Source organism: Scomber japonicus, chromosome 3, assembly GCF_027409825.1.
Source record: "Scomber japonicus isolate fScoJap1 chromosome 3, fScoJap1.pri, whole genome shotgun sequence".
NCBI classification, from domain to species: domain Eukaryota; kingdom Metazoa; phylum Chordata; class Actinopteri; order Scombriformes; family Scombridae; genus Scomber; species Scomber japonicus.
In genome coordinates this window covers 11,315,671-11,333,934 of record NC_070580.1, presented here as the reverse complement: position 1 = coordinate 11,333,934, position 18,264 = coordinate 11,315,671, and the positions used below count along the sequence as shown (strand labels likewise).

The 18,264-nt window shown below is 41.2% G+C and overlaps 1 protein-coding gene across 1 annotated transcript in view; it reads left to right on the top strand.

The window, feature by feature from the left end:
• The window catches only part of cdh4 (cadherin 4, type 1, R-cadherin (retinal)), a 190,590-nt gene that overhangs the window by 125,674 nt on the left and 46,652 nt on the right, over window positions 1-18,264 (top strand). Inside the window, exon 5 of the mRNA XM_053315209.1 lies at window positions 4,270-4,452. Coding sequence (XP_053171184.1) covers window positions 4,270-4,452 — 183 coding nt within the window. The remainder of the gene's footprint in view (window positions 1-4,269; window positions 4,453-18,264) is intronic.

Below are 18,264 nucleotides of genomic sequence, written 5' to 3'. Positions count from 1 at the left end.
ATTGATATGTAGATAGAGATGCTGTACTGTAACAAATTATATGCTTGGTTCAGATGAACTGGGTTCAACACAGAATCATTTTCTTCTCTGCTACAGTATACTATGCTTTACTTCACTGTAAAGCATCAGTGAGAGTGTGTTGATTTGCTTTTAATAACAGGCTTAGTTTCTCACTGTTCTGTTTTAGTAGCAGAAATTAGCATACTTGGAATGTGCTCCGTGATCGACCAGATCATTTTAGTATTTAATTTTCCAGTGCACAATACCGCAACAATTGAAGTGTAGAGCATCTTTGGCCTGAGAGCCCTTTCCACTGTGTTTATGTACTCAGGCTATCTCACCTCACACAGGTAGGGCCTCTCGTTGAGTGCTCTCCAACTCGTACTGATTTCATGGCACGTTGATTTGCCTTCTCCACCAGCTTAGAGCCCATTAGTTATGCACCAGTGGATTTGAAGTCGACTGGTTGCCGGAACGGGTTTTAGTGCTTATTTGATTTGCATTTTCACCACACTCTCCCTAGACAGCCTCACCTGTTCAAGGTAGATTACAGCAAGGGCTGGCAGCATGGTGGAACGTAAGACCCTGGGGTCCACTGGTCATTGAAAGGCAACAACAGCAAGGTTGGATGGTTGCACTTTTGCTATGTGCTTTAACTTTGTGATTATAGCTTGATTATGTTGACAATCTGCACTGGAAAGCTGTGAATCTCAACAGGCAAATAACAACAGTAAGAATTTCAATAGTTTTATTTTGTTATACAAAGTTAGAATTAAGTGTTCTTTTTCTTTACTTTAGCTTTTCTTGGAGATCTCATGGGAGAGCATTTCTTACTGGAGACTAACACTCAGATCTCAGTTTTTATCATAGTGAACCAGCAAAGGGAAATAACACTGCAGCACTGAAAAACAAAAAAAAACATCAAAAGACCTGAATCAAATGTTTTCAGAGCCACACTGAACACAGAATGGGCGATGAGCACGCACTTACATTGTTCTGCCTGTTTGTCAGACTGATAACCTCCAGATGTCAGCTCCAAGACTTGGGGGCTACAAGCCTGAAGAATGCCCCCACAATGTGCAGGCTGCCTGGGAGCAGAGAGCTGCCAGCTGGCCCTGCCTGCCTCTGGGTGTCAAGAGCCCCGGGTGCATCAGGGACACACTAACTGCCTTTTTGACATGTGTTCATACACACACACACACACACACACACACACACACACACACACTGAGACTCACAAACGCACACATTCATGCATAGAGAAAAATAATCCCGCACATATGCTCATACATTATTTTTATACATTTGCATGTGTGCTCACATGCTTGCATCAAGGCCAGCATACATGATTTCCCATATGTTCACACAGGCATGACTGAAATCACTGCACATGCACATACTATATACAAACACATTCAGACTAGAAAAGAATCCCCAAACCCTAATAAGCACCTTGCTTCCTGACGGCCCACACAGAGTTGTTTCCAGTTTTTCTTCCTTTCTTTCCTTTGTATTACTGGTGTTGTCCCTAAGCCAACAGCCTGTCATCTGCCATGCTGTTTGAAAGTGACAGTCATATGCAGCCACTACGCTGATATCATCCACAAGCAGACATACAATAAAGGACGTCTCTCTTTCATTGTCTCTCTCCGTGTCTGTCTCTCTGCCGGACCATCTCTCCTCTTCATTTCTGTTTTGGCAACATTTCCAAAGGAATGCAGTGGCCTGACCAATCAGATGCTTCAGCCTCATTATCGTCAGGTCTGATGTGCTGCTTCCGTCAGCAGGCTGAATGGCATATAGAGCAGCTATTCATATATTCATTGTGTGTTTTTGCTGATAGCAGGAAGTAAGATAAGGACTTTATCATAGTAGCAGCACACTGGGCTGAGCGTAGATGAGAATGAGCGTTCTCATTGAAATAAATGTCCTTTATATTCATAACTGTCCATATGCGCAGACATGTAGGCAGTCCTGATGATTCATCATCATCTGCTAGAGCAAGTGTTGTTTATCCTCTGTTGCATGTTTGTTTGTTTTTTTTTTACGTCCCTTGTTTTGAGCATCTGCAAATATATAAACAGCCACAGAAACACACACATATTCACAGACAGAGACTAATTCCACCTGCTGCCCGTGGAGGGGCTGGCACACACCCTGAGTGCCCTGTGCCAGTTGGTACCTGTGAGTGTTTTGGATGAGTGGAGCTGGAACGAGAGTTATCTTATCTGGGAAACACATCTGGTCCCCTCGTTCCTCTTTCTGTCCTCTAACCATCCACTCCGGTCGCCACGCTCCCTCTACGTCATGCTCATGCCCAACTTAATCCACAGCTGTGGCTGTCCAGAGGCCTGGTCTGGCGGTTCAATCCTCTGAGCTGTGAATGTGTGAAGAGTTAAAACAAAAGATGAAAAATATACACAGCGTTTGCTCAGGTGTAGCTGACAGTCTGCCTCACTCACAGGCAAAGCAGGTGTATATTGATAGGCTGAAATTCCGCCCTGTGTTTGTCATGGCAATGTGGGAGTATACTTGTGTGCACATGTGTGTCTTTGCATGTATAGTTGCGTTGTGTGTGTTCCAAGTGGGATGAGCAGGAGGATTTCTAATGTGCTTCAGGTGACAGCAGCGCTCTGCCAATGTGTTCGTATGTGTGTGTGTGTGTGTGTGTGTGTGTACGCAGGGTGCAGAGACAACAATAGGATTAGGTGGATTACAGCAATACAACAATCTTACACAGGAGGACACCAGAGAGGTTTGGGAGGGGGGGGGTAAAAACACGCTTTTACAAACCCTTCTAACCCTTATTTCACCAGGCAAGAAGAGTAAGAACACAATCTTCTTTTTGCAGCTACAGCTGGAGGGAGTCATTGCAGGGGCAGAGGGGCTCTGTGTACACCTATACATTCCTACCTGGAAGATCCCATTAAAATACTGTTCTGTATGATGTTCAAAAGTACCTCATCAGAACTGAGACGTCGAACACACATGCACACACGTCAACCATTGACCCTGGACTGAGGAACCCTGTATTTAATCCACAAAGTCCAAACACTACACACTAGCATGTGACATTTTGAGCCGCTCTTAATCGAAGTGCTCGCAAGGATGACACTGCTGGGCGGTCTACCGTTTCTCTCCTCCGCTCTGCTTGTTATTCCAGAGGTATTTCGTCAATACCTATTTGCTGTGATGATAGACCTCTGTCAGGGTAAAGTGTCATTTTGTTTCAGCAGGGACAGAGGGGATGAAGACAGGGGCAGGCATACTGTTGCCTGAATGAAAAATCTGTACAGGGTGCTCTAGGTTGTGTTCACACCTGGCATTAAATATCTGATTGCAAGAGAACAGCTCTAAGAACAGGTGTGAAATCCAATTGCTCAGACCACATTCGGAGGTGGTCACCTTTTATTAGCAGTGTGTACACAGTGTGTCCTAGGTCATATTGAAGGACCACCTGCTCAAATGACGTCCTCTGTGTAAGCAGAAGTCACTCATTCATGAGACAACTATATCATTAAAGTGCAAAATAACAAGAAGAAGCCACAACAAGAGGCAAAATGATTTCTCTTAGATGGAGTATGCACAAAGCACACTGTCTGATTTCCATTTGAGCTGAACAGTTTTGATTTTTAATTTAATTTACAGTAGACTAGGCATGACGAGTGCATTGCTGCTTTCTGCCAGTTAAAAAAAACAACATATTTGGTCTTTGCGAACAGAAATGATGTATGTGATTATTTGCATGTAGAGCAGGGAAATTAGATCCAATCACAGGTGGTCACTTGAGACACATATGGAGATGCATTCTAATGACAGTTGTGAACTGACATACTTAGAGCTCTCCACTTGTGATCGGATCACCCAAGACGCATGTTAATGCCAGGTGTGAACAGGGCCTCTGTAAACAAAACCCTGCCACGTAGCCTGGGGGAGGTCTCGCTCTCTTAGTCAGAAGCTGAGGGTTTGGGCAGGCTCAGGTGTCTTGCCAACGGCCTCATGAAATGTGATGCAGCATTCAGAAAATGTTTATGTATATGTACTTGTGTTAGCCTCTCTGTCACTCTCACAAAATGGCTTTATTGTTGGTGTGACATCCAGTATTTTAGTTTCAATTTTAGCAGAAGGGAAGGCATGTCATTTCACAGCGCTTTATAGATTCATCTCCGACCTGTCTTTGGAAAATAGCATCCTTGAAATGATAACATGCGCAACTTATTCAAAGCAAGATGTGGCATGATATAATATGTTGGGTTTTTTTCTTTTCAGGTTGGCTTTGAAGAAATGCTGTCAAGAGTCTGGGAATCCCAACCCAGAGTTATCAAGTTTTCTCGAAAACATCAGAGAAGCTCTTCTGCCAATGGGCTGAGGCGACAGAAGAGAGACTGGGTCATCCCGCCTATCAATGTGCCTGAAAACTCCCGAGGACCCTTCCCTCATATGCTTGTCAGAGTGAGTGACAGTGTGAATCATTTCAGCAAATACTACACAACTTGATTCAAAAGTCTTTGGAGTGCCACAAAACTTTATATAACTTGAGTTTGCAGATAAAATGGTAAATTTTAATATTCCAAGAGAGACTTGATAGACAATTCATATACTCTTTCTAAGACAGGGGCATATACTGTAATATCACCATGAGATCCAGAGACTATTCTGGTATTTTCTATCAAGCATGCCCAGCAGGCTAAAAGCACTGCTTGTCTCTGATTTAAATCATGATGCCAGGTGATTTGTCTGCTGTGCCTGTGGGCACCACAGACAGATAGACAGACAAATATAATCCTTGCCTGGAAAGCACACAAATTCGCACTTCATGCTTGGTCTCAGAAGAATAGATCTAAGGATTACCCAGGAGTATTCTCTCTCAGTGGCATTGTTTCACATGTAAATATAGCTGGTGGAGTATTTTTCACATCATATTGCAGATTACAGCATATTGAATGATCATGATCCATTTTTATCCAAACACATGTGATGTTTGTTAAAGGGGAAACATTCTGCACATTTACAGGTCTATATTTTTAATCTAGGGTTCTACTGGAATACCTTTGCATGATTTACACTTAACACTCCTTATTTAAATCATTCTGATCCCTTATGCAGCCTCATAGTTCAGCCTCTGTCTGAAAAGGGCTGTTTTAGCTTCTGTCTCTTTAAGGCCCCACTCTTGATTAGCCAACCCTGTTTTGATTGGCCAGCTCCCTCTGGAGAGTTCTACCAGCTCTGGAAGCTGAATCAACAAACCCTGAAAGAAACTGTAGCAGAAGGGTTTCACTATTTTTTCTTGGTTTTTACTCGAAATGTCAACTTCTCCAATATATTTGTATATCAGAAATCCAATCCAGAATATGAGCAAAACATAACAACAAAGGCAACTGAATAATGGCCATTTATGGGCATGCACAACGGACAAGGTTTGGTCTGGACAAGGTTTTTTTGACCTACAAGGAGCATTTCTACATACATTCACCTACAGTTTCATTACTTCGACCTTGTTTAGCAAAGATATCCAACATCATGATCTAAAATCACAAAAGGCATAATACGTCCCCTTTAAAGGAATGGTTTTGCAGGGAATTTTTTTTTTAACTTAATTCCTGAAAACTTAGTAATAATGGAGTCAAATGATTGTGCACATTTTAATTTTATAGTGAACAGCTCTGCCTTACACAAATTTCAGCAAATGACAAGTTTTGCAAAGGATGAAAATGCCACCTATACTCTATCTGCCTAAATTCAATCAATTATTCCAATGTAGTTTGTCTACTGTTCACATGGAGACAAAATAGGAGAAAAAAGTTGAACTGAACATGCATGTAACCAGTTTATAATTACAACCACTTGGTAACAACGGATGTTAAAAATAAGAAAAATCAAAAAAGGAAAGTTTCCAAGGAGGTGTTGTAGTCTCTGCTCTATGCTTCAGCTCTAAACTCCCCTCACTCACTGCCTCTTATCAGTCGCCCAGACAGACATGCAGCTTTCAGCTGGCATTTCTGACACACACACAGGCACCAACACAAACCCACACACACAAACACACACACAAAGTCCCTTACGCCCATTTGTACAGCGAGGCTTACACTACCGGATTACGGAAATCGCCTTTCACCAATGTGTCGGCAAGAGGGCAGATTTTCCACCAAAGCATGGAAACACTCACCCTCACAAAACACAGACACAGCAGAGCTGTGGAGCATCAGGGGAGGCACCAAATTGTGCTGCCCTGCTGGAGAAATGGACCCTCTTTTATCCCCTTTTCACATGTCTGGTGTTAGATGGCAGGATTAAACCTCAAGGGCTTCCTTTGTGTGTGTGGCTATGTGAATGTTGAGGTGGGGTAAGTCTGAGTGTGGATGTGTTTGTCTGCATGTACAATGTGTGTGAGGGTCTGTGCTTCCATATACTATATGTGGATACTGCATAGGTGTGTCTCAGCCCTTAGTCATAGCTGAAAGCAGTGCATCATGGGGGTTGTGAGTCATGCTGTCCATTACTTTATGGACTCTTCAGCAGGGGTCGACCGATCATCAGCCTGGCTGATCATTGGATCCGATATTCAGCATTCTTACAATTATCCCAATATGTTTGTTTTTTTATCCGATTGCCAATATTCACTAATTTGACTGTGGTGCAGCCTCCTCCCTCTGTTTGTCATCACCACTCTGTGTTGTCAATCGATGCTCCACCCACAGCGCTATCTGCTTGGGTACACATCAGGAGCAGCTCAGATTAGCAAGCACAGTTGTGTGTAGAAGGTGAGGTAGCACATTATTGGCAAAGTTACAATAAACATCACAGTAATCTACGCTGAAGTTCTAAAAACACCACAATCTTATGATCTATTTCTATAACAAACATGCCCAGCTTTCTAGTTACACTGCATAAATACCCAAATGATGCAATTTGTTTCAGTGACATAATGTAAGTTAAACTAATGTTGAGTCTCATTAAGTCTCGTTGAACTCATTTGAATGTGATAGCAAACATCAATAAGTTCATTTTTTGAGCTATAATTTAGCCAGCTGAGTACAGCAAAACATTGATAGCCTATAACATAATTTTCACCAGTTAATCACAAGTACAGTACAGAAGTATTACCAGCTAAATGTACTTAAAGTAAAGTAAAAGTACTTGTTTAGCAGAAAATTAAACTTTGACTTATATATTATATACATTTAATAAAGTACATTATTAATACTGATAAGGAGGAGCCAGGTTGAACTGTTTGTGAGGGTCATGAAATAAACCTGAGAATTGTTGAGAGGACAGATTGGGTATGAAAGAAGAAATCAGTAATTGATTAGATTAGATTAAATTAGAAAGTCTTTATTATCCCCGAGTGGCAATTTGATTTGCAACAGCAGTCGTCAACAAATTCACACCATTAAAAAAACAAAAAAACAGTACAATACATAGAAACATAAATATAAATAATAAATGTCATCAGGTGAGTTACAACCAGCCTAAAGATTATTTAGAAACCCTACAGCAGAGGGAACAAATGATCTGAGAGGTATCTGTTTCATTTGGCCCTCTCAGAAAAGGTATACCTCTTTCCCAACGGCAAAAGTCAAAACTCAACATGGAGAGGGTGATGTGGGCCTGCCAAGATGACCTTTGCCCTCTGAATGGCTCTTGCTTGATAAACACTGTCAAGCTGCTGCAAGCTAGTGCCAGTGATTTTTTGGCAAAGTTTAACGATACTTCCCAGATGATTTTTATTAGTGATGCTGAGGTTTCTGTACAAGCAAATCACTGCAAAAGTTAAAATCAACACAATAAAAGATGAATAAAACATTTTTAAAAGCGATCTGTCAACATTAAAATCCCTCAGCTTCCTTAAAAAGAACAGTCTCTGATTGGCTTTTTTGCAGATGTAGTCAGTGTTGTGCCTCAAAAGTCAGTTTATCATCCAAGATGGTGCCCAAGTACTTCTACTGGCTTATTGTATGTATGTATGTATTGTGCTACAGTATATAACCCCCCCCCCCCCCACCCCCGATTTAATCTTTAACTATATGCTGTATTTTATAAACTCATCATTATGTTATTTTATTTAAACATGTAGTGAAATGGGAGTTAAAAGTGACAAAATGAAAAAACTCAAGCAAAATACCTTAAAATTGTAGTAAAGTTCAGCACTTTAGTTAATGTACTTTCCACCAATGCATTTTACTAATTGAAACCGCCTTAAAGCTTTCCAAAGCTGTTTTGCTGTAATAAATAAGACATAAATTCCTTAAAATCATGCATTTTAGTTTTGACACCAGGATTTTCATTTATACTCAACTGTACAGTATATTGATTCTTAATATTGGTTATCGGTCACGTTGATTACTAATATTTGGTATTGGTATGGACCCCTACTCCTCAGTCCCCTGCTCTCTCTCTCCGACATAACTCTCCATTCTGACATGCAGCCATGGAGGGGAGCAGTGGGGATTTCCTGCTTTATCTTGCCGGTCTCAGAAATGGCCTAAAACAACCTTTAAAGTGGAAGCACTTGATTTTCAGACACGCCAGCTCTTATGTGCTGTGGAAACTCTTTAAATTTTCTTTACTCATGTTTGTATACTCAAGCCTTCACATAGGCAGGTTCGCCAGGTTTAAAGAGACCAATTAACCCTCAGCGTGTAATTACCACCTTGCAACCATCAAATAATACAAATGACATGCCCATAGAGGTGTGTGGTGGACTGGTGCTTGTTTTCCCTTTGATTCAGTGAGAGTGGAGAAAGAACTGGCAGCATGACACTGAGTACAATGAGAGGCTAATGCAACTCTGCCTCGCTAAGATATTTCATCCTAGTTACACTGACAGATCCAATTACACACACAAAACAAACTCCTGACTGATTTAATTGTAAATAATCATTCATATGATCACAATGCTTTCACTTATTGCTTCTTTGTCATTTTGTTTTATGCATGGTGCCATTCAGGTTATGTCCCATTGCATTCTGACTTTGCCGCCATTATCATCACCATCACATCACAGTCCTCGAGCTCATATAGCAATACCCTGTTTCAGCTTCTGAAAGGTACTTTCTCTTCCTTGAAACAAAAGAAATGGTCTCTCTTCCTATGTCTCTCACACACACTAATGCACAAACACACACATTGAAACCCACACACACACACCAATAGTGTGCAAGAGTTTCATTCCACTGTTGGCCATTTTTACCTTGACATGTGCAATTCAGTCATGAAGAACCACAAGTGGTGCAGCTTTGATAGCATTGATTTACCATTGTGCTCAAATGGAATATGCTTCCGAGCTTGCACTGTCAAATTATTTGACATGACAGATGTAAGTGCAGAGGAAACCGGGAGGTTGAAAAACAGGTTCAGTTAAATGGATACTGAGATATGTGGTAAGATCTACTCCTTTTGATAGACCGAAAAGTAGTAAGGGTGGAAGATGGAAAGGGGAGAAAGGGGGACAGACAGAGACTGACAAAAAAGAAAAAGAAAAACATTTTGGAAGAGTGCTGTAAATCTGCAGGGTGAGGGAGGCCAACATTAGTTTCAGGCCATTTGTGGCATTCTCATCTCAACCGTCTCCTACAGCACCTACACCAGGGCCAATGAGGCAAAACTGATGGAAAGCAGTCTGAATATGGAAGAGAAAAGATCCTCCTTTCATTTAACCAGACCTCAAACACTGTCTCTCTCTCTCTCTCTCTCTCTCTCTCTCTCTCTCTCTCTCTCCCCCCCTCTCTCTCCCTCTCTCTCTCTCTCTCTCTCTCTCACTCTCTCTCTCTCTCTCTCTCTCTCTCTCCCTCACTCTCGCTGACCACAGTTAGGACAAGGAAACGAACAATATGAGCTGGAAATAATTGCACACATTGTGGAAGGTTATTTTAATATTATGTGACTGAAGAGAAATGTCTGTGTTTGCTGTTCCTTTTGTGAACACTGCATGACTCTGTGCCCTTTCCATGGAGCTAAATTAAACTGTAATGATATGTATAATACATAGCCTTTATCATACATTCACATTCATATTAAAAAAAAAAGGTGAATAGGTGAACTGGCACATTAGAGTGTATCTCAGCATGATTTGGTTTACCTCATTATTTTGAATAGCCCATTAAGGTACTGCTCATGGATATAATATGGTAGAGTGTAGTGTTGAATGTGTCACAGTCAGAATGACTGGAGCCTCCTCATTTAGAAGGAATTTATTAAAAGCAAACAGAAGCAGATAAACTTCACCAACCACTCAAGTTAACTTTTTCATACTTTGGCTGGGAAAAACATATTGCTTACTTACATGACTTTATTTTGGACCTCTAATTACTTTACCATGCAGAGCAGCTAAAATATATATGATATATATATATGAGGGTAGGGGGTGGGGGGACTTAGCTCAGTGACATTGTAATGTCTGTACTGCTGTTTGCTCAGTGCTCAAAATGAAAACACGGTGGTTTATTTACAACCTCATATTGCACAGTGTATTTCATTACAGCTCATAATGAGCTTGTAATATGCTTTTTGGATCTGCTTGTTTTGTCTGCAGTTTTATTGCATCCCTTGTGCATTGAAATACATTGTGTCCATTGTGTCTACTTTGTGTGTGGGTGTATGGGTGTGTTACCATAAACATATTCTCTTACAGTGCAGGATAACCCAGCATTGAAACAGAAGCCAATAAGGTTATATCCCTATTCACAACATTACAATACATTATTCAAGACCAGATTGATCTACATCTAACATTTAACATAATTATTCATCCAAAAAAAGCAGTGTTTACTCCAGTGATAGAAGGTACATGTACTCGCATTCCTCTGTCAAATGTTATCAAAGTAGAAATCACAAAAGATGATGATTTTGGCAAATATTTGGAATTTAAATGGGCTCAAGCTTCTCAGATGCCGCAGTGGTTCAATTTCTGTGGTCTTCACTTCACTGGTGTAAAAGAGAGCTCCTTCCTTGTCCTTCCTTGTAATTTGTCACAATATGTGTCCGCTGTAAATTGGAACAGCAGCAAGCTCTATGACTGATCTGCATGAAGAAAGTAATTTCCAATTTCTATCAACAGCATGTAAAAATAATCATTTAATTAACCATAACCACGTCAGTACACCCAAATAGCTCCAACAATTCAGCTTCTGTTTCCTTAAACAGCAGTTAAAGTTATCGTCAATAAAGCCAATAAGCGTTGGTTCATACAATCAGTGACTCACTACATCTCAAATCTCAGAGTCTTATTTTCCCCACAAATCTACAGTATGTGCAACATCTGCCTGGGATAGAAATTCAGAGTCAGTTTAGCTTTCAGCTTCAAGGAACAGACGGAGCTTGTTGACATGTCTCATTTTGGTTTAAATCAGGACGCTCCTCACTCTTTTTTCTCCTGACACCATCCTTAGAGTGCGTCCCAGAATCCAGGAGTTTCTTGGTGCTGAATCATCCATAACAACAACAAGGCCTCCAAGAATAAAGTTGCTCTGATCTTGTTCCACTTCCATTTCCACTTTACTTTTTCATGACGAGGAGGTCCTATAACCAAAGTCCTCTAAAAGAGATCCAAATATTTCATTCCATCTCCTTCAGGAGTTCAGCCTTCCTTTTTTCTTTCTTACCAAACAGATGATTAAATGTTAGAGGCTTGAAACCATTACTATTGTTACTGTTACTGTTTGTCTCTACTCCACATACAGCAGACTTTTTGGTTGATGCTGTCACTTTTGACAGTTGACCTAGTTCTAGAGATCTGTGTCATGACATGTAGTATACTCTGTATAAATTTTACAGATTAGCTTTCTTAAAAAACCCTTCACTCTGGATAGTGTTTTAGCATCTTTTAGCTCTTTGTTTTGGTTTTACATCCCACAATTTAGTTTTGACTCAGTCTCTCCACTCTCATTAACTCTGTTTTCAGCCTCAACAGACGGTAAAAAATGCTCAGATTAACCCACTGTACAATACCGGACCAGCACCAGCAGCAGACAACTAGAGTGGACAACTAGCAGATGGAGCATTTAACCACTAACTAGCCAAATATTTCCCTCAGGAGTTGTTGGAGACCTAAACAGAGCTGAAATGACAAGGCAACTGTTTCCTGTATGCTCACCACATCAACATTTTAATGCGATAATCTGTCAATGTTGTGTTCAGAGCTTATGATGCTGCTCCCAAGTGGCCTGAAAGTAAATTAATGGAGGTTTAGATTACAGTAAAATAGGATAGTCTCATTGATAATTGTGCATTTCTGGCTAATTTGCCAACATTTAACAGAAAGGCTTATAAACCTCAATTCAATTATATACCAATAACAAGTCACAAATGCCGAAGATTGATTTAACTTAAAGTTGTGCACGCAAATATCTTCCGATATTTTATGCGCACAATGTAAGGTGTAACTCTAACATATAAATTAGCCCCAGGCCGGCAGTGTTGATGGATGTGCAGGACAGTACAGTAAATGTGTACTGTGTCTTGTGAGAATTTTCCAGAGACCTAAATGTCTTAGCATAAAAGAGTGTCCGTGTTGCCTTTTGTTAGCTGGTGTATGCCTTTGTCTGTGAGGGAATGTTTGTGTATCTGTGTACGTGTGTATGTGTCTGTATGTATTGTCTATCTATTTGAGTGTATGTGTGTGTCCGTCATTTGCAGCATCCCCAGTTGGACAATTAGAAGGTGACAGTCCCATTAGAACCAACCCAGTAGTACAAAGGCTGAGTGCTGTTGTGACTGACACGGAGCTCAGCCTCTCACTAAATAACTGTCAGTCTGCCTTCGTCCACTCTGACCCCTCTGGCAGCCTCCCTCTGAGCCACTCTAACTCCCCTCTGGACTCTCATTGGCAGCCTTAGCAGCTCCCTGAGCCAAGCATGGCCCTCCTTTCAAGCCTGGCCTCTAACTGATTGGTTGGACCCCACTAGCCTTAGGCATGCCAGAAGGGCTTTCAACTGGCCAACTGGCTGATTGGCCACACTGTCAGGGCCACATGTCTCCTGTGGGAGCGTGTGGCAGCAGCTTGGGCTGAAGGATGCAATTTTACAATGAAGGTAGATGGAGAAGAAAAGCGCAGGAGCAGCAGAAAGCTGACTGTCCCCTCCTTCCATCCATAACTCCATCTATCTACCCTGTTCTTTCCCTTTAGTCACCCTTCAGGTAGCCAGTCATGTCTTCACTGTAATTATCCTGTGGGACATTTCTCTATGCATGGAGCACCTGAGGTTTGGTTTACCTATTGTGCTTGTATAGGAAATCCTTGGGTAGAGCAGTAGAATGGAGCTGTTTAATGAGTTGAGACTCTCCAGGGGTCCGCGGTCTGTTTGGACTGTGTAAGACAGGAACATCGGTTCCTTCCTCCTCCATTCCCATCACAGAATTAGGGAATGCAGCTCTCTTTATAAGGCAGACAGAATGGCTGTATTTGCTCCATTCTTCTCCCTCACTGCGAATCATGGGAATTAATGCCATTGTTAATGCGGAGAGACCGCTGGTACATTTCAACAGGATTCTCGCCTCTCGCAGAGCTCATCTAAATTGCCTGGCTAATGCCGTAATTGGGTTTGTGAGTCACTTCTTAACTTCCATTAATATTTGTTCTCCCTCTAATTGCCCCTTTTTTCCAATCCCACATTTCATTCCTTCGTCTGGTTAATGGTCTGAGGTAGAGGCAGTGACGTGCATGTGCATGTGCGCGTGTGCGCTTGAGAAAGCTTCTAATCTATTTTTGAGCAGATACAAAATGTTAAAGTGGTGGGACTCCTTTCTCTCCACTGGGTAATGATGAATGACAGAGGATGAAGTTGGATGATATTCCAGTTAAAGAAAGAGACATTAGACAGGTTGTCAAAATTTGAGGAATATCGTCCAGATAACTGCGATCACAGTATGAGCTGTGAGGATAAAAAGACTATATCTCCTCCAAAGACTTCATATCTATTTTTTTAAAGCGAGCCAAACTCTTTCATTTGAAGGTTATTTACTGAATGTGCTGCCGGCATTCAGAATGCTCGCCTTTCTTTTTCTGCCGTTTATTAAAAGACATATTACTTGACAGTCTATCTCCTTCCTCAGATATTTTCTTCTAAGCTTCCTTCTTCTTTTAACATTCATATATAACTGGATTGTCTTTTTCTCTAATACATCACATTAAATCAGTTCCTCTGGAGAGAGGAAAACATCGCCCCCAAAAGGTTTCAGCTTTGTTTTCCATAAATTGTCAAGAAAAAAAAAATCTTGCTCTATTATCTTTAAATCCGAATCCACTTCACAGCAGCATTACCTCAGGAAACCTTAGAAAGTCAAAGGATTCACTTTAATTGACCGTGTTACAAAGTGGAGAAGAATGGCTGAGTAACAGTGCCAGTACCAGAGCAGACAAACCTTCCTCAGGTGGTGACTCTCGCTTTTTTTATATATGTGGGAAATGGGAGGAGGGAACACAGGCAGGCGAGAGACAGAAAGAGATAGACAAACTGATATGGCAGCACAAGGACAGACAGAATGGGAGAGCACACCAAATGAAAACGAGGTATAAAGAAAAATACATATTTCAGAGGTGCATGGAGCTCTGTTCATTTCCCATTCAGTTTCCGATCCATAATGGACTAGCCTGCCTGTGTGCCGAGACGCAGACGCAGCTGTTCTTTATGAGTATCAGGGATAACTGTGTGCAATGGTTGCTGTCAGTGGCTCTCACTTGAGAGATATTAAACCTGAGCTCTCTGCAGCTTCACTCTCGCAGACCTCCTATGTGACTATTTTTAAAACAGTATCCGCACCATTCCCTCTCATGATGCCACAAAACTGACAGTGTGTTTTTTTTTCCTTCTTTATTGCCACACTCTGGCTTGTAAGGTTGTTATTGTATTTTGTAGGAAAGAAAGTTTGAAGGCTGGCAAAAACTTGAGGTCCTACATTTTCCCTAATTGGAAATTTTGTTCCCATTTTGTCAGCCCTTCTCTCTCTTTCTTTCATCCTCTGCTTCACTATTTCCTCTATGTCATTTTGTTGGATGTTTGTGTGGATGGCCTATCAGACTATTTGAATTCCTCTTCCCAATCAAAAGCAGGGCACATCAGCTTTGAAGAGTGACAAGCGCGCAGCAGGAAGGATCAAAGCAATGCAAAACTGAAATTTAAGAGGAAGTTAAAAAGCATGTAGTTTTGCCATTTCCCCCGTGTTCAACAAGGAGGAAACAGATACTGTATAACAGCAGGGAGAGATGAGACATTATCAAACAGGGTGATTTTCAAGGATGCCTGTGCAGTTTGCAGATGCATAGATGCTTTTGATAATGCTGTTTAACATACCAGTTCACCCATTTGAAGTGAGTCATGTGAGCAGCTATTCCAGCATCCCTTCAAATGCAACGGTTTATTGTCAGATGTGAACATTTCAACCCCAGTGGTGAGACTGAAGTCAGAATGTCCAGGATAGACGGAAAAATCAGTAGTCTATTCCAGCAAGAAAACGTCATTTTCTCTCTTTAAAGCCACTCACACTGGTGCCAGACCTAGCAGACCTATGCAACTGCAAGAAACACACACGCTCACACACACACAAAAACATTAAATTTCCAGCAAATGCCCTAGCCGACAGGCAGCAGTGTAAAAAGAAGCAGCAAAGCAAATAGAAATGAAACATATTAGCTTGCAGCTGAAATTACTGGAAATTCACACTACTTAAGGGAAATTTGAGTCATTACAAGGGGAAAGAGTAGAGAATCAGTGAGAAAATTAGATTTGGTTATCCCTTAAACCTTGACACACTGTTGAAAAATGTCAGAAATATTATGTTTTCTGCTTACACCAAAATCCGGATAATAAATGAACTGTGAAGTGATCAATACCCTAAGCTAATTCTGGCTCTGTGATTTATTATTTTAATTCTGGAAAATTCAGGATTATGCTTTCATCACAGCTAAATGAATTGTAAGACAAGAGTCTAAAAGCAGAGCAGGCTTGTGAGTATATGAGGCATCCAGTCGGTGAGTTGTTTCTATTAAAGGCATCCAGATATTTGGCAGACACTGTCTTAATTATGGTTGACAGCTATGACAGCTAATGCGTGACGGAGAGGCCACCAGAAGGGCTCAGTCATAGCATGTCTGTCCCCGGAGTGGTTGGCATCACTTCCTCTCATAAAGCAACTCAGCATGGAAAAGGCATTAATTTGCCTTTACTGTATTAATCTACTGCATATTAACCTTCCTTCTAGCTTGCATACTTTATTCCAAATTGTAATAACTGTTATGTTGGTATTTAGCTTGTGACACCATTAATGACATCCCACCTAGCAATTTCAATAGACCTTTTGCAACTCTTAATTTGATCAGGGTTTATATTAAATTGTCCATGCATTATCAGAGCATGACGACTTCATATAATAAGTACATTTAATGTAACACTTGAATCAAAGAAAGAAAAGAAGACAGAGACTAAGGTAATCAGATAGAAAAAGGAAAGGAAAAATAAAAAACAGCCCTAGATAAATTAAGGTACAAAGCATCATCCAGTTCCTTATACTGTAAAGTGTAAGACACATTGTATCCATTCTAACTATAGGTCAGGCTACCTATGAACTCACCCATTCTATTACAAAGATTCAGGAAACACAGGTTGTACAAAACAACACACATGCCTATCAAAAGTTTTGACAGCCATCCCATTTACTTGCATGAAGAAGTGTGCCCAACCTTTTTAGTGATACTGTACATTGTGACAAGCAGCATGCATCTCCTATAGCTTTTCAAATAAACATACATTTGATGTAAATCAATCTCAAATAACTCAGAGTCTCTGAATTGGACTAAAAGTAACCATATACATTAGCCCTGAAGTAGTTATAGCTAACTACATTTGATACTTCTACTTCTTGGGCTACATGTCAGCTAATCATGCCTATCTCCACATGCCAGTTGTTACATTTGTGAGACTACAGCTCACAGTTAATTTAGCATGTGTGCATACTAGAAAAGTGTTTTTGTTTTTTTAAAGACAAATGAAAAAACTAGTAGAAAACTAAGTGCAAAGGCTGGTCATCTAGGGGAGTGTGTGGACACTTTGTACTACTTTTCTAGGGGACTGATTTTGTGTTCCTTCTGTTCAAACTATAATACCACAAGTGTTTGAAACTATTCACACAAAATTGATTATGGTCAAATTTATTTGGGAAGCTGTAGGAGGCTTGTGCTGCTTCGCCCGGTGGAGAAATGTGATAGTTAAAATAAGCCACATTGAAAAATTGCAGAATTTTGCTTTTAGTCTATCCATCTATCCATTTTCCACTGATTATTCAAGACTGGGCCACACTGGCATCAGATTGAGAGAGGAAACCTAGACATCCATCACCCTAGCAACACTGCAGCTCCTCCAGGGGGATACCAAGGTGGTCTTAGGCCAGAAGACATATGTAGTCCCTCCGCTGTGTCCTGGATCTGCCCCAAGGTTGGATGTCCCTGGAATACCTCCAGAGGGAGGCATCCTCACCACGTGTCCAAACCACCTCAGCTGGCTCCTTTCAATGTGAAGGAGCAGCAGTTCTACTTTGAGCTCCTCACACTATCTTTACGCCCAGACACACTCTGGAGGAAACTCATTTCGGCCACAGTCTCATTCTCTCAGTCACTACCCAAACCCTGTGACCATAGGTGATGGTTGGAATGTAGACAGACTGGTAAATTGAGAGCTTTGCCTTCTGGTTCAGCCTTCAGCATCTCAGGGTGAATCTCCTCCACACCTGGTGTTTTACCATTGATGAGCTTTTTGACTACCTCATATGAATGAAGCTTCCCCTGAGTCCTCCAGCTCTGCCTTCATAAGGGCACGTCGGTCGGGTTTTGGAGATCCTCATTGTGTTCCTTCTACAACCCAACAATGTTACTACTTAAGTCAGCAGTTTTTCACCTCAGCTTTCCTGAGGTGCCTGGCAGTTTGCCACAATGTCTTTGAGGCCAACTGAAAGTCCTTCTACATGGCTTTCCCAAACTCCTCCCACATGTGGATTTTTGCTTCACAACTACCTGAGCAGCTGCCTTTTTGGTCCTTCAGTACCCATCTGCTGCTTCAAGAGACCCCTGGGCCAGCCAGACCTGAAAGGCATCTTTTGTCAGCTTGACAGCCTCCTTCACCACTAGTGTTGACCAGCAGGTTCTTGGGTTGCAGCCCCAACCAGCACACATGTATTTCTGGTACCTTTTTTCACACTTTTAGTATGGATCCCATTCACTGTTTTATAAATGAGACCCCTGGCCTTGTAGTTGAGCTGCATGTTGCTTATTTGCTGTCA